The sequence below is a fragment of the Neolamprologus brichardi genome, chromosome 10, assembly GCF_056152115.1.
Source record: "Neolamprologus brichardi isolate AB-2024 chromosome 10, ASM5615211v1, whole genome shotgun sequence".
Classification (NCBI taxonomy): Eukaryota; Metazoa; Chordata; class Actinopteri; order Cichliformes; family Cichlidae; genus Neolamprologus; species Neolamprologus brichardi.
In genome coordinates, this window is record NC_142113.1 from 33,900,001 (window position 1) to 33,914,571 (window position 14,571).

Below are 14,571 nucleotides of genomic sequence, written 5' to 3' on the forward strand. Positions count from 1 at the left end.
AGCTGGTTACACACCAAACATCAGTGACTTTTAACTATAAGTAATAAATATAAATAACGAAGTCCTGAGGTCATTGCAGGTGATTTAACCCCACTCACACTGTGACCCGTGATCACATGGTGACCTGCTCCCACTGAGGACTTTAGAGCTGAAGAAGCCTTTTGGGTGAGAGCAAAGGAGTTACCGCTCAGCCTCCTGCTGAACACATTTCTCACCTTTCCACTCACCTGTTGGGTGGTGTGGCTGCTGAACCAATCACAGCTTCGTTTGGCTGGCGTGCTCTGACTCGTGACCCTGACTCACTCGTGCTTCTTCCTGTGTTTCAGCAAACAGGAGCTCCTCACCATCTCCAATGTTCCTGTGGCTGACGCCCCCCCCTCTCCGCCCCGCACCGCCCCCCCCACCATGAAGGTAACAAGCCGTTGATTTTCATCTGCACATTTCTGTTTACTTTCACATCGCCTTCAGTTCTAATGAGCTGCAGGTGTTTATTTATGTTTTTAACGAACTCTGATTCAGACGGAGGCACCGTCTCACCACAGCAACAGGTCCTTGTAATGTTGCCTCTGTGCACCACCACAGTGAAGGTGGATGAGGTCAGCCATCCAAAGAGAAGCGGAGAAGGCAGAGCATTAGGGTGGAGTGGGTGGAGCTGTGGTGGAGGGTTGGTGGGCCTCACGTTAATCACAGAAAAGCTGCTCCGCTGACCTGAGATCAGCTCTTTTCTTTATGGAGAAACTCCTGAGAAGCTTCTCAGTCTCCACCTGCGCTGTGACGCTCCGTGTGACGGAGCAGAGACGACAGCCTGCTTCACCCATGAACACCGGCCCTCTGCAGCCGTACAGACAGATGATGATCAGTCTGCTCCAGCTCCATCCTGGTTTCATCTTTCAGACCTGTGCAGATGTTCCTGAGTGTAACCAGAGGTTTGCACCTCCTGTCTGACCTGAGTCGTCCTGACCTGGTCAGACGGTGAAGCTGTTTTCCATCACCGTGGATCTGACACACCTGTGGGAGTGTTACTCACAGCCCTCAGGAAAAGTGCTAACAGATAAGAGCTCATCCATATTAGGAATTGAACAGCAACAAGTTCAGCACTCTGATCGACTCATGTTCTACCTGCCTGCCTTCAACACTTTGATTAAATGCTTCAAATTAAAGCTGAAGGCAGTCACGCCTGGATGGATCCACTGTGGGGTGCACAGAGCCAATATGTCCACAAAGTTATGAACTGTGAGGTCATTCAGGCCACGTGGAGGTGAACAGGAACCAGAATCATCCTCAGAAATGAACTTTTCAGTGTAAATGATCCAACAGACACAAATAAACAACTTTGACCCGTTTGTGTGTCTGCAGTCGGCGCATTTCTTTGACACGATGGACAAGATGGAGGTAAGAGTGTGTGTGTGTGGCAAGGTGTTTCTGCGCAGTGTACCAGGGGCACGGAGAAAAGTTGTCGTACCATATGCACGAGGAGTGTGTGTGTGTGTGTGTGTGTGTGTGTGTGTGTGTGTGTGTGTGCGTGGGTTATTTTCCTCCTGCAGTGAACGTTTATATATTTTCTTCAAAATAAAATTCTCTCATTATCCGGAGCTTCATCAAATATTCTTTTAGCTTCCAGCAGAACAAAACCAGGTTTTAAATCAGGTACAAACATGAACAACGACGCTGCGTCGTTTCATCACTTTGGATCTTTGTAACATCTCTGGACACGCGTGTTATTTCCCCTTGTTTCTTTCTTTTATATGTTTTATCCTGTTTTATGCTTCTTGTTCTCTCTGGATGTGCTCTTGTTACACCTGCACCTCTACGTCTCATCGCACATCATCCTCGTCGACCTAAACAGGGACATAAGTTGGATTTTTCCTGCTTGTTTCCTCAGATAAGCCGCCCGGTGACTGATGACAAACAGCTGCAGGGTTTAAGTAAAAACAACCGGAGAATCAGCAGATTCTGAACTAGACAACAGCAACACGTAACACAATAAATCCTTCAGCAGCGAGGGTTTCTGTGGGTCTCCCACTGTGGAGGATCTGTGGTCCACGCTCCTTCACAGCTCTCTGAGCTCTGCAGCAGCTCCTTTTGGTTTCAGCTGTTCTGTTGCAGATCTGCTGCTGAGTGTGGATCTGTGACCTGCTGATGACCCAGTTTGGTCCAGCTGTGGGACAGACGTCCTCACCCTGACTCTGAACATCATCATCGCTGCATGTGTTCGTTTTTTGATTTTGAACAAACTCTTTGGTCTCACTTTGTTCCAGATCAGCTGTAGCTTTGCAAACTTTGACCTTTGACCTGCTAACTGAGGCCTATAGAGGTGGAGCTGTTGGGACCTCAGGGTGAAAGGTGTCGTTGTGTTAGCACACCTGAATGCTGCAGAGCTACAAACGCTCCTGGTGATCAGTTAATCGGTGCTTCACCTGACTCCAGTGTTTCTGCACTTTGGTTCTGTTTTGAATAAATAATCAGAGATTTTTATTATGTCCTGATATGTAAAACATTAACACACCATTGCTAATTATTAAATAACAGAAATTAATTTTTAACATTTTTTGTGAAGTAAAGAAATTTGTCGTTTTTTTGTTTGTTTACTTTTTCTTTAATTTTGTGAAATTTGTTTGTCGGTGTCAGAAAAACTCTTCAGCTGATGTTTGTGTGGTTGAAGCTCGTCTTCATCAAAGCTTCACATTAATCCTGTCAGCCTCACAAAAGCTCTAAAAATCCACCAGTGGCTGAAATGTTCCTCCATCAGTGAACACGTAATCCACCAAATCTGTATTAATCCGCAGCTGAAAGTAGTTCCATGTAAACACGTTAGCGAGCTGTTTCTTATTTTAATGAATCAGACTGAACCTCTGTGAGCTGTTTTACAGCTTCACGTGTTCGGGGTGAAACAGTCTTCCTCACGTCTTCTCTCCCCGTCTCTGCTGCAGCAGGTGCCAGAAGCTGCAGAGATGAAGACAATCCCTCAGAGACAGAAGGCACGTCTGTCCATCTGTCTGTTTGTCCTCATGTCCATCCGCACTCACTTTTACGGCTTCATTTCATTCACGCTCATAAAGACAACCTGGTGAAGTCCAACCTTCAGCAGGTGTGAGAGCCTGAAGCTTCATCACCGACTCAGCTGAGAACAAACTGTACTTAAAAGATGGAAATGACCACTGTGATTGTTACAGACTGTATATAAAAGATGGACGTGATCAGCGTGGTTTTCACATGTTGGAATAAGGGCGGCGTGCTAATGCTAGCAGCTAGCTGTGGTGGTTCTGCAGTGTGATGATCATGTCTGCGTTAGCAGGAGGAACCATGTGACAAACACGCTGACGAGTTTATCTTAGCTGCACTCAGGTTTGTTTCCTGGCAGCACAAAACAAAAGCTGGCCGGGTGCAGTGATGGCGGCTGTGGTCGCGGTGAGGCTGTGAGCTCCTCGTTGTGTCTCAGTGATTGTTTCGATCCCTCCTGTGGTCGCCTGCATGTCTGCATCCTCCCACTTCATGCGTCTGTGTTTAAGCGTTTTCACTGTACGTCCATCTCATGGATATTTTTGTATGTTCGTGACTTCAAACATAAAAACAGCACATTCACATAAGTAACGTCAGTGATGAACGGACAGTTTTGATTCCTCGTGTGTCCCTCACATGTTTGACGTCTCCATCTTTCTGTTTCAGGACGACTACATCCCTTATCCGAGGATCGAGGAGGTGAGACGATGTTGACAAAGCTGAACATTACTGCTAATTGTTTTTTTCAAAAAGGAGGCGTAACAGGAAGTCAGATCAGGGGTACGTCAGCCAATAAGAGGAGAGGAAAGTTTTATCATAGTAATAGTATAGACTAGAGTCTCCACTGGACCGCCTCCATATGACTCAAACTCTCTGATTTGCCGGCTGCAGGAAGCCTGCTGAGGGGTGAAGTGTGTGCTTGTGTTTCACACCTGTCTGAATGTGTGTTGCAGGTGTTGGAGAGGGGCGGGGCATACCCTCAGGTGATCCTACCTGAGTTTGGAGGCTACTGGATCGAGGATCCTGATGCTCCTCCTCCTGCAGACAGCAGGGGGAAGGAGGAGGTGGAGGAGGAAGAGACCGCCCCAGGGGATTATGGGTACCGTCTGGAGGAGATCAACGAGGCTGCTCGGGCGTACAGGAAGCACTTCTTGGGCAGGGTGAGGTTTGGAGTGTTAAATCCATCTTCATCCTTTGCTGTCACCTGATTGGTTGACGTCCTTCTCTTTTGTTGTCAGGAGCATTTAAACTTCTCGTGCTCATCGAGCAGCGTGGGAAACCTGCTGCTGTCTGTGAGACACGAGCAGGAGAAGGAGCACGAGCACCTCCTCGTCATCATCAGGTAACGTGACAGGCTTTCATGGCAAGGGACTACAGACTGTAAAGAAAAGATGGGAAACCCTGCTTTCTTTCTAATGTTCAATCAATCAGAACTTTATTCGTCACATGCAAGTTGCCCTGCAGTGAAATGTTCTGGGCCCAGACCCGCCGTGTTCTCCAGGAGGGAACAAGCATCGAAGGCGTTTGGAAAGGGAGGAGGGATGAGTGCGTATCAGTGTGTGTGTGTGTGTGTGTGTGTGTGTGTGTGTGTGTGTATGTGTGTGCGTGTCCATAGTTCAGCTGAGACAGTGTCCTTCGCCCTGCCAGGCTAAGTAAACAGTCTTCCAGCCAACCCAGGTGGGCTTGCGTAGGATAGGAAGGAACAGACTAAACACAGTCGTTATCAGGGTGTTGTTGTTCAGCTCCAGCCTTGAACCCACAGCTGGCGCCGAAGGGATAGCTGCATGATGATGGTGGTTTTTACTTTAGTGCGAACAACTGATGAGAATTTCAAAGCAGTTCTAACAGTCCAACACTGGTCTCTCAATCTCCCGTTGGAGAGCCGCGAGCTTCTCCATGATGTTATCAAACTTACGCTCCGTGATGTTGTCATTCTTGTGCTCAAAGAGCCGATTCTGAGACCTCACGACCGCAGTGAGCTGCTCCAAGATGTGATCCAATGTACGCTCAGAGGTCTTGTTCTGAGTATTCACAGCAGCCGTAAGCGCCTCCAAGCTCTTATCCGTGCTTCACTCAGTGAGCCCATGTTGAGAAGCCGCGCCTCGTCCCATCGTTTCAATCCCAGCGGGCAGCCTTGTGGGGGTTTGAACAGCCGGTTCCGCTTTCTTAATTCTCCGATAAGTCAGGGCCAAGCCAGCCCCGATGAGCAAGAACCCTGTTACCATGGTTCTGAATAGGTAGATATCTTCAGCGTCCTCGATCGACAGTCCCGCAGGCACACAATCCTCCACTTCTGCCACCCGTCCATCGTGTATCCGGCAGGGAAAGCACATCCAGGGCACTCAGGCTCTCCCGAGCCCAGACTTCTCGTTGAGAAAAGGGTGTCAATAGCATTCAGAGACCAGTTGATCAAATCCATAATTCTCTTTAGGTTTTAGAGACAGACTGTGAGAGACTGTTCCAGGGAAAGTAACACAAAACACACGAGACTAGACAAGGACACAAGAGGCTAAGCAGGGAAGATAAGGGAGAGGAGGAAAGTGCGACCGCCTTCGTCCAGAGCCAGTCGTCACAATCAATGTTTGAGTCCATGGTGGATGGAAAAGAACAAATGAAAGGAACCTTCAAAATAAAACAGGAAATAATCTCACACAGACAAAATGAAAGGGGAACAGAGATCATCATGGAGGCCATGACCGGTGTGTTTACCCCAAACAGCTCTGTCCTCTCTGATGACGAACACGAGCCTCAGAAATCTTCTAAAGTGAAACAGAAGCTGATAAAAGCCCAAACGAGCTCAGTGTGAGCTAAAATAAATCAGGTCCTGAAACCAGAGTTTGACTCAGTCCACCTACGAGGCTGCTGCTCTCAGATGAGTCAGATCCCGCGTGGAGCAGATCTTCTATAAATTGACCGCACGACCCGAAAAAGAACAGCAGCCGACTGAAGTCTGTGTGAGCAGCTGGGACCGACGGCCAACCACCTCGAGTTCAATTCAATTAAGATTTCAAGCTGAAATAGTTCGTTGTTAATGCGCCCTTCACAGAGTCAACCACCTCTCCTCTTCAGTCTTCAGGACTGCTCGAGTCAAAGGAAGCTTTGGGTCATTAAGGTCACACAGGAGGCAGATGATAGGGTGGGGCTCATAAACATGTCAGGACTCGACTTTTGGCACTGATGGCTCATGTAAGCTACTAACAAATATCTCGCCCTACTTGAGTCGGCTCATGGCAGGTGTTCGTTAGGCCAGGTGTTACCCAGATATTACGATACACCTGACATCTGGCCCAGATGTGGTGGAGCTCTGGCTGAGTAGAGGGAGCAAGACTTGAGTCGTCTCCCTGGGTCAAGGCCGATTATGGTCCAACGAAAACTGCAGATGTGGTCCACATGTGGGCCAAGCATTTATTGCTACCTGGTGTCAATGAGTCGGTGTGAGGACAGAACAAGTATTTAGTTCAGTGGTTCTTAACCTTGTTGGAGGTACCGAACCCCACCAGTTTAATATGCGCATTCACCGAACCCCTCTTTAGTGAAAAATATATATATATTTTTTTCAAATTCAAGACATAGATATGTTTTTTACTGGTGCACAAAATGAGCCGTGCATGAACATCACCTTGTTCAAAGAACAAAACCAACACAATGCATGAACTTACAACAAATTACATACCTGCAAATCAGTGTGACTTCTGCTGTTGCCTTTGAGAGACCAGTTCAGATATGCGTGGCTTCACCTTGGCAAGTGCCAGTCTCATGTCATTTTCACAGAAAAGTCTGTTCCTTTTCTTTGTTTTTATGTCCAGCATCGTTGAAAAGGATTGCTCGCAAAGATATGTTGTAACAAATGGTATAAAAAAATCCAGGGCTTTCTTAGCAATAATTGGATACTTGTCCATTTGTCGACACCAAAACGTTGAGAGCGTTGTTGTTCTGAAGAGTTGCTGTTGAACCTGGCTCTGCTGAATTTCAATGATTTCGTCAAGGTATTCATCATTGACATCTGCTGTCTCAACAGCAAACGTGAACGGCTGTCTCACCCATGCTGGATATGACTCTCTTGTAGGGAAATATCTGTCGAGAGACTTTGCAAGCTCATCTAAGTGCGTTGCAATTGTTTGCTTCAGTTCCGTGGATACAGAAATATCTCAGATTCCAGACACATCTTCGACCTTACTTACACAGTTGTCCAGAAGGGGGAAGTTTGCAAAGTTGTTGTTCTCTGTTCGTCGTTTCCATAACGTTAGCTTTTTTTGAAAAGCCTTCAGGTGTTCTTCCGCTTCTATGATATTGACGCCACCACCCTGCATCTGCTGATTGAGATGATTGAGAGCTGCGAATATATCAGCCATGTACGCTAAAATGAGAATGAACTCAGGATTTTTGAAGCAATCTGCATGACAGTGTTGGTGCTCTTGCAAAAACAGGGCTAATTCCACACGCATGGCAAAAACACGATTCAGCACCTGTCCCCGGGATAACCACCGAACATTAGAATGGTACAGAAGTACCTCGAATTCAGAGCCCATTTCTTTACACAGCTCACTGAAGATGCAGAGCCTCAGAGCACTATTTCGCACATAGTTCACACATTCCACCACAGTTTTTAATACTTCTGCCATTTTTGGAGGCAATGTTTTTGTTGCCAATGCATGCCTGTGCAAAATACAATGAGTCACAATGATGTGTGGTGCATCGGCTTTTACTAGCGCACCAAAACCAGAGTTTCTTCCCAGCATGACTGGAGCTCCGTCCGTACAAACTGCAGAAACCATGTCCCATGAAAGATTGTTGTCTCTGAAGAAGTCATCCACAAGCTTCTTCACATCGGCTGCCTTAGTTGTTGTTGTAAGAGGCTTACAAAATAAAAAATCTTCTTTTATCATGTCATCTTTCACATAGCGCACAAAAACAGTAAGCTGGCTTAGATTAGCAACGTCTGTGCTCTCATCGAGTTGAAGGCTGAATTTTGCGGGGCTTGAAATCAGATCCACGACTACTTGAGCCAATATGTCTTTACTCATGTCTTCTATTCTGTCGCTGACGGTGTCATTTGAAAGAGGAATTTGTGATAATTTACCTTCGGCCGCTGTTCCGAGTATCAGATTTGCCATCTTTAACGCAGCTGGTTTCACGAGTGTTTCACCAATGGTGTGTGGCTTGCCCTGCTTTGCGATCAGGTAAGCAACTTCGTACGATGCTGTGAGGATCGGTTTGCTAACGGGTACAAATCCAAGAGCAGGCAGAGTGGGCCTTTCATCGAATCTGGCTCTCTTCACCTTGAATTCAGCAAGTGTTGTGTTCTTGTATTCCCCGTCTCCATGCAGCTTCAAGAAGTGTTCCTTTAGTTTTGCCGGTGCGAGACTAGAGTTGCTCAACTTGGCGTTGCAAATCATGCAGATGGGACGCTCACTCCCATCACGTTCCGTGATACATGTGAATCCATATTGCACATATTCGTCCGACCACTTTCTTCTTTTGCCCAACATAGTTAGTATGGATTAAAATGTTTTTAAAAAAAATCACACGAAGTACTACCACGACATTCACACGTTGACTACTGCGCGCGCTACATTCCCTGCAGCCCTGATTGGCCAAGCAGTGTAGCATGATCGTCTGCAGCCAGTGATGGCCAGAAGGGGGCGTGTCATCACAAATTTACACGATAATTCGGATGTGGCTGGACCTCTGCGACCTCCGCGGTGGAGGCTCTGCCGAACCCCTAGGGTTCGATCGAACCCAGGTTAAGAACCACTGATTTAGTTACTTATTCTTGGAGGTAACGTTTGGTTTCTGGTCTCTCCTGTTTCATTAGATCTCGGGTGAAAAGCGTCTACCACAGATTATCTCTGGCAGAGCTGCCGGACATCCCAAGCGTACCAGAGCTGGCCAAGGTAAGCACCAGCACCTCAGGCCGGTTCCATAGTGTAGCTGCTTCACAGCTGCTTTACATGCTGTACGAGCTCGAGCCCAAGTGGGTCCATGATGTCCTCTGTGGTTGAACTCAGGCTGAGACTTCTGAAGGCTCAGCGTCGTTCTAACTCTAACCTCGATGTTTGTCATTGCGAAGCTGCTGTGCGACGAGGCGGCAGGTCTGCGGTTCAGTCCCGTCCTGTACCCGAAGGTAGGCTCCCACGCCGTCAGCACACCTGGGCTTCTGTTCAGTGTCAGAGGAGATGATGCACGTCTGTCTTTGTCTGCAGGCATCTCAGCTAATAGTGAACTATGATGAGCACGAGGTGAACAACACCTACAAGTTTGGAGTCATCTACCAGAGATTTGGTCAGGTACCTCACCACCTGCTTTGTGTCCACTCGGTGTTTCCGTCTTCCTTCTTTATTCCCACTAGTGGGCTGATCTCTAACTGAAGCACTTAGGTTTGTTGATGCACTCCAGTAGCTGTTACTGTTTTCCACATATTTCTACTAAATATGCTGCAACTATCGTTTGGACGAAATGAGCTGATTTAGAGGTCCTGGGTGATTTTACATGGTACGACCAAATATATATAAGCTGTAAACACTCCAGAGGACGCTGCAGACCAACCCAAGAAGTATTTTGTTTTGGTCCTATTATCAGTGAGTGCACAGCCCAGCAGTGGGTGATGTTATTGATCCTGCTGATTATATCAGCACTGCTGTAAAACCTGTTTCAGCAAATCTTTTCACACTATGAAAAACACATTAGCCAACATTAATTTTAAAATAATAATCTCAATGTAGCCATCTTTAGTTCTTTCTGAGGGTAGTTCACCTGTGATGAGAGTATGGTAGCTGACATGTCACCTGTCCCTCAGGTGTCCGAGGAGGAGCTGTTCAGGAACAACGAGGAAACGCCGGCTTTCACAGAGTTCCTGCAGCTGCTGGGAGACACAGTGGATCTGCAGGACTTCAAAGGGTGAGAGACGAGACAAAACTGCAAATCGTCACGTTTAATCAGTTGTTTCTATCAGTGACATGTCAGTTAATGCCAAAGCAGATCCTTCATGGAGCAAATTTTGTAGCTGTGCCACAGTTTAGTCCAGCACGGACTGACGGACAAATCAAACACACAAAACGGTCTGTAATCAGTGACCCATAAACAATAACCTGAGACAGACTCAACGTTTATTTATTACTCAGAATATTAAACAGTGTTTGTTGATATTTTGTTTGTCTGCAGTGAAACGAAACATTTACTGGTCCTGATGTTTGTCACTGGACCTGTTCAGATTCAGTCAAACGCCGTTTCATTCTGCGTGTTACGTGTTTCCAGCTTTGCTCCATCACACAGATTAAGCTTCTTAAAGAACAATCAGCACACAAACCAAAATAAATCAGGAGGGAGGCCAACATGAGCACAGATGGCTGATTCGCTCTGAATCGCAACTATTTACTCCGAACTCTAAATAGCTTTCGTTAACCTCAGAGCAGACTGAGCGGTGCCCGTTTCCTCTGTGCAGGTTTCGGGGGGGTCTGGATGTGTCTCACGGTCAGACGGGGTCTCAGTCCATCTACACGGTCCACCGGCAGCAGGAGATCATGTTCCACGTGTCCACCAAGCTGCCCTTCACCGAGGGAGACGCCCAGCAGGTAGGCGGCACGAAGACGGCGTGACAGAGAAACAAAACACAGAATGAGTCAGCGTGAAACAGGAGCAGCAGACGGTTCGGCAGGTTGGCTCCGTGTAAAGCAGACGCCTGCAGCAGGAGGGGTGCTCGTCATCACGTGACCCTGTGTCTGCACCAGCAGCACAAACAGAGGTGAAGCTGGCAGCTGCAGGGGACATGATCTTATTTATTTATTTAGTTTCAGCCTGTAAACGTGTTTGTTGCTGCTGTAAAGTCTGAACATGTGAGCGACTCACTGCAAGAGCCTCTGCTGGCCGTCAGAGGAACTGCAGCTGCTGGTTCAGTGTTTGCATCCAAACAGCGAGTTCAGTCAGACTGTTGTTCAGTTTGTCCTGTAACAGTGTGACAGAAACACTCTGAAGTTGTTGCTGTGCTTCATAAACTTCATGAGCCGACTGCAGTAACAGCATCACTCTGTCCTTCAGCTGCAGAGGAAACGGCACATCGGAAATGACATCGTGGCGCTGGTTTTTCAAGAAGAGGCCACGCCTTTCGTCCCCGACATGATCGCCTCCAACTTCCTCCACGCCTTCGTCGTGGTGCAGGCGGAGGAGCCGTGCTCTGAGACCACCTCCTACAAGGTACACGATTCTCCACGATTGTCTGTGAGCTTCGTGGCATCAGGTGCAGTTTAATCTGAATTCACAGAATCAAATCCTCGTGGCGGCTGAAGATTTCTCTTTCAGCCTCTGAAACATGACAACAGCGGAGATGAGGCCTCCCACCAGAGGCTCCTCCTTCTCTCACTCAGGAGAGGGAGCGTCTCTGCATTGTTGCTCATAGCTGGGTGGGTTTGCGTGGGCGGGGACACAGATCTGCCTCTTTCACTCCACCAGTTACAACAGAAGCTGTTCTGTGTGACAGGTTTCCGTCACAGCACGAGAGGACGTCCCGCCCTTTGGCCCGCCCCTCGCCGCCCCTGTCTTTAAAAAGGTGAGGCTGTTGGACTCTTCATAGGCTGAGGCTGATCTGAGAGCTGTGCTTACGTCTGCTGCGTTTGTACTTCAGGGTCCAGAGTTCAGAGAGTTTCTTCTCACCAAACTCATCAACGCAGAGCTGGCCTGCTACAAGAGCGACCGCTTCGCCCGACTCGAGGTAGAAAGAGCTGCAGGCCGCCACAACCACGCACCGACGCAGTGATGCAATCACAGTAACAGATTTCAGTACTGAGCTCATGATGTAACAGGAAGTATTTAATTATATGAACCTACAAACACATAAAGACACGTCAGGCTTTTACAGGAAGCAAATTCTGTTGCAGGTAAACTCCTGCAGTGCGTCTGTAATCGCTGCACTGTTCAGACTGCGAGCGCGCTTGATGGACGCTCGAGTGATTTGTTTTGGTTTCGATTATAAGTGACAGCAGAGAAAAATGATTCACATTAAACACAAAGTCAGTCGTGATGTCGCAGAGAAGCTGACGCTCTGAAAGCCGCTCTGCTGCCTGGGAAACGTAAACCTGAGCGCCAGAAGATCTGCGACGCCGCCTGAACTTTAGAGAAATAACACAGCGAGGGATTTCATGAGAGTCTTTGCGTCTCCGTCAGGAGCGAACCCGCGCCGCCCTCCTGGACAGCCTCCACGACGAGCTGCAGAGACGCTCCCAGAGCATGCTGGGATTGACGCCAGGGCCGGAGGAGGAGGGGCGAGGGGAGAACGGACAGGCCCACGGAGGACTGCTGGAGTCCATCAAGGTGAATGTTGACCTTTCCTGATGATGGTTTGATGGGACGCTCCAGAACCAATCACACACCTCCACCGAGGAAAGTAGTCCCACTTTACAAGCAGTAAAAGCTGTAATGTGGATGTGAGTGTGTCAGCAGCGTGTTTGAGACGAGTTACTGTCAGTGACGTCGGACTCGTACCTCAGCACGTGATCTGTCATTATTCACAGTTTTTGGTCCACGTAAATGTGTTTGACAAAGTAATAAACATGTTATATTTTCCCTCATCGATGAATTATGAAGCAAATTTATTTCTTTTTCATTTACTTTATGGAACTTTCACAGCATGTCTTTATCCTGTCTTCCTTCTCTCACCCCAACCAATCACAGCAGATGGCCCCGCCCCTCCCTGAGCCTGGTTCTGCTGGAGGTTTCTTCCTGTTAAAAGGGAGTTTTTCCTTCCCACTGTCGCCAAAGTGCTGCTCATAGGGGATCATATGATTGTTGGGTTTTTCTCTGTATCTATGAAGCGCCTTGAGGCGACTTTTGTTGTGATTTGGCGCTATATAAATAAAACTGAATTGAATTGAATAGTGAAGTTAAACCCATGCCGTCTTTATCCACAACATTATGTTTAATTAGTAAGAAAATCATTTTTACAACAACAAAGAAATATTTATTAGGAAAACCATGAATTTCATAGCCAGTAAAACCAGAGATGAGGTTTTGTTTAAGTTGCAAACAGCTGCTTTCTGTGTCAGAGTCACAGTCACACTGTGTAGATAGCTAGAGCTTTTATTCTGAAAGGCACGGACAGGAAGAAGCCATCTGTGTAGAACTAATCAGGATTCCATTACTGGACGCCTCTTTTTCCATTTCAGAGGGCGATGCGAGGGAGGAGCGTCTCCATGGAGACCATGTCGAGGGGCGGGGTTGGACTGCCCACCAGTTTGAGTGGGGGGGGTCTGGCGCACCTGAACGTGGAGGTGAGTTGTTCTGCAGGTAGCTGAAGGAGCAGGTTGAACCCGCTCGTCTGTGAGCGCCCCGTTGACACCTGGACTCTTTGCGTTGGCAGTGTAACGTCAAGTCTCCCGTGAAGCGGCGCTCGGGACTTTTTCCTCGCCTGCTGAGCGTCGACAGCCAAACAGAGAAGCACAGCCAGAGGAGGTAACGCCGCCCGACGCTCTCGTGTCTCTGTTTGTTCAAACCCACCAGTGTGCATGTCAGCACGGCTGCACAGGTGGGCGTGCACCTCCAGGTGTGCTGTGTATTTAACCTGCCTCCAGGACATTAACCCCGCCTCCTCCTGTCTCTGATACGCCTCCTCAGCCTCCTCGGTGAGCAGAGGAGCTTCGACGGCTGCAACCCGATGCTGGAGGTGAGGCCAGAGTTGCCGTCCAATCCTAGCTCTCCAGAGGCGGGGCAGCGGGACAGGTGTGTGCAGCAGACGCAGATGTTTCAGTTTCACTGCGAAACAATAAACTTCACTTTTTCACTTCCACGGCAGGATCCACACGAAGAAGGAGAGCAGTAAGATCTCCAGGTCGACGTCCAGCACCTGCAGCTTCAGCATCCCAGCTGACGACGCACACCTGGTAAGAAAACGCGCTCGGCGTTACATCAGCCCCGTGTTATTCAGGGCGCCTTGTAACGCAGACTCATCACTGCGTCCTCTCTCTGTGCGTGTCCAGGCTGCGACGGCAGAAGGTCAGAGTTCAGCTCCGGTCATCGTGTGCCGCAGCCCCACAGGTGCGACGCCGCTCACCGCCAGCGTTTCTGTTCTGGAGCCGTTCTCACGTCTCGTTTGCTCTCTCCTCTCTCAGAGCTGAGGAACAAGAACTCGCCCAGATCCAACCTGAAGTTTCGCTTCGACAAGCTGAGCCACTCCGCCGCCGTAAGTCTGTGTGACAGCCAATCAGCACGCTCGCCGTTTACCTGGCTATGCAGCTGATTGGGCTGCACGACTCTCAGGACGTCACTGCTGTTTTTAATTTTTGTTCAGTGTGATTTTTCACGTATTTTCTGTGTAATCTGATTACTGAGTGTGAAACCTTCTGTCTGCAGCAGGGACACTGAGCCGACAGGACGGCGCTGACAGGTGTGTGCGTTCCCAGAAGTCCGCTTTTCAATCCCATTTTTCAAAGTGCTGCTTCTGTCACTCTGTTCTGCTTCTGAGTCTACTTCCTGCTTTATTTTGAAAGTTAGTTCTTCCTGTAGCATCTTATGTTTTACTTCCTGTCTTTGTTGGCTCATGTTCACACTCTCTGGGCCGTGATGTGTTCTCCTCTTTCTCTCGCT

General features: G+C 48.2%; 1 protein-coding gene across 4 annotated transcripts in view; it reads left to right on the plus strand.

Moving 5' to 3' along the window:
- Positions 1 to 14,371, plus strand: part of LOC102797425 (rap1 GTPase-activating protein 2-like) — a 33,443-nt gene extending 19,072 nt beyond the window's left edge. For 2 of the 4 annotated variants that reach the window (XM_087847584.1, XM_087847586.1), the window contains 22 exons: positions 327 to 411; positions 1,357 to 1,392; positions 2,931 to 2,978; positions 3,667 to 3,699; positions 3,954 to 4,160; positions 4,239 to 4,342; positions 8,816 to 8,894; positions 9,071 to 9,124; positions 9,204 to 9,287; positions 9,797 to 9,897; positions 10,442 to 10,571; positions 11,035 to 11,190; positions 11,474 to 11,542; positions 11,618 to 11,704; positions 12,157 to 12,303; positions 13,155 to 13,259; positions 13,349 to 13,440; positions 13,603 to 13,706; positions 13,777 to 13,868; positions 13,965 to 14,022; positions 14,097 to 14,167; positions 14,338 to 14,371. In XM_087847584.1, the coding sequence (XP_087703710.1) occupies positions 327 to 411; positions 1,357 to 1,392; positions 2,931 to 2,978; positions 3,667 to 3,699; positions 3,954 to 4,160; positions 4,239 to 4,342; positions 8,816 to 8,894; positions 9,071 to 9,124; positions 9,204 to 9,287; positions 9,797 to 9,897; positions 10,442 to 10,571; positions 11,035 to 11,190; positions 11,474 to 11,542; positions 11,618 to 11,704; positions 12,157 to 12,303; positions 13,155 to 13,259; positions 13,349 to 13,440; positions 13,603 to 13,706; positions 13,777 to 13,868; positions 13,965 to 14,022; positions 14,097 to 14,167; positions 14,338 to 14,349 (1,954 nt within the window). In that variant the 3' untranslated portion in view covers positions 14,350 to 14,371. Of the gene's footprint in view, positions 1 to 326; positions 412 to 1,356; positions 1,393 to 2,930; positions 2,979 to 3,666; positions 3,700 to 3,953; positions 4,161 to 4,238; positions 4,343 to 8,815; positions 8,895 to 9,070; positions 9,125 to 9,203; positions 9,288 to 9,796; positions 9,898 to 10,441; positions 10,572 to 11,034; positions 11,191 to 11,473; positions 11,543 to 11,617; positions 11,705 to 12,156; positions 12,304 to 13,154; positions 13,260 to 13,348; positions 13,441 to 13,602; positions 13,708 to 13,776; positions 13,869 to 13,964; positions 14,023 to 14,096; positions 14,168 to 14,337 lie in introns of all 4 variants that reach the window. The other 2 variants (XM_006808262.2, XM_087847585.1) reach the window with 2 other exon arrangements.
- The last annotated feature ends 200 nt before the right edge of the window (positions 14,372 to 14,571 follow it).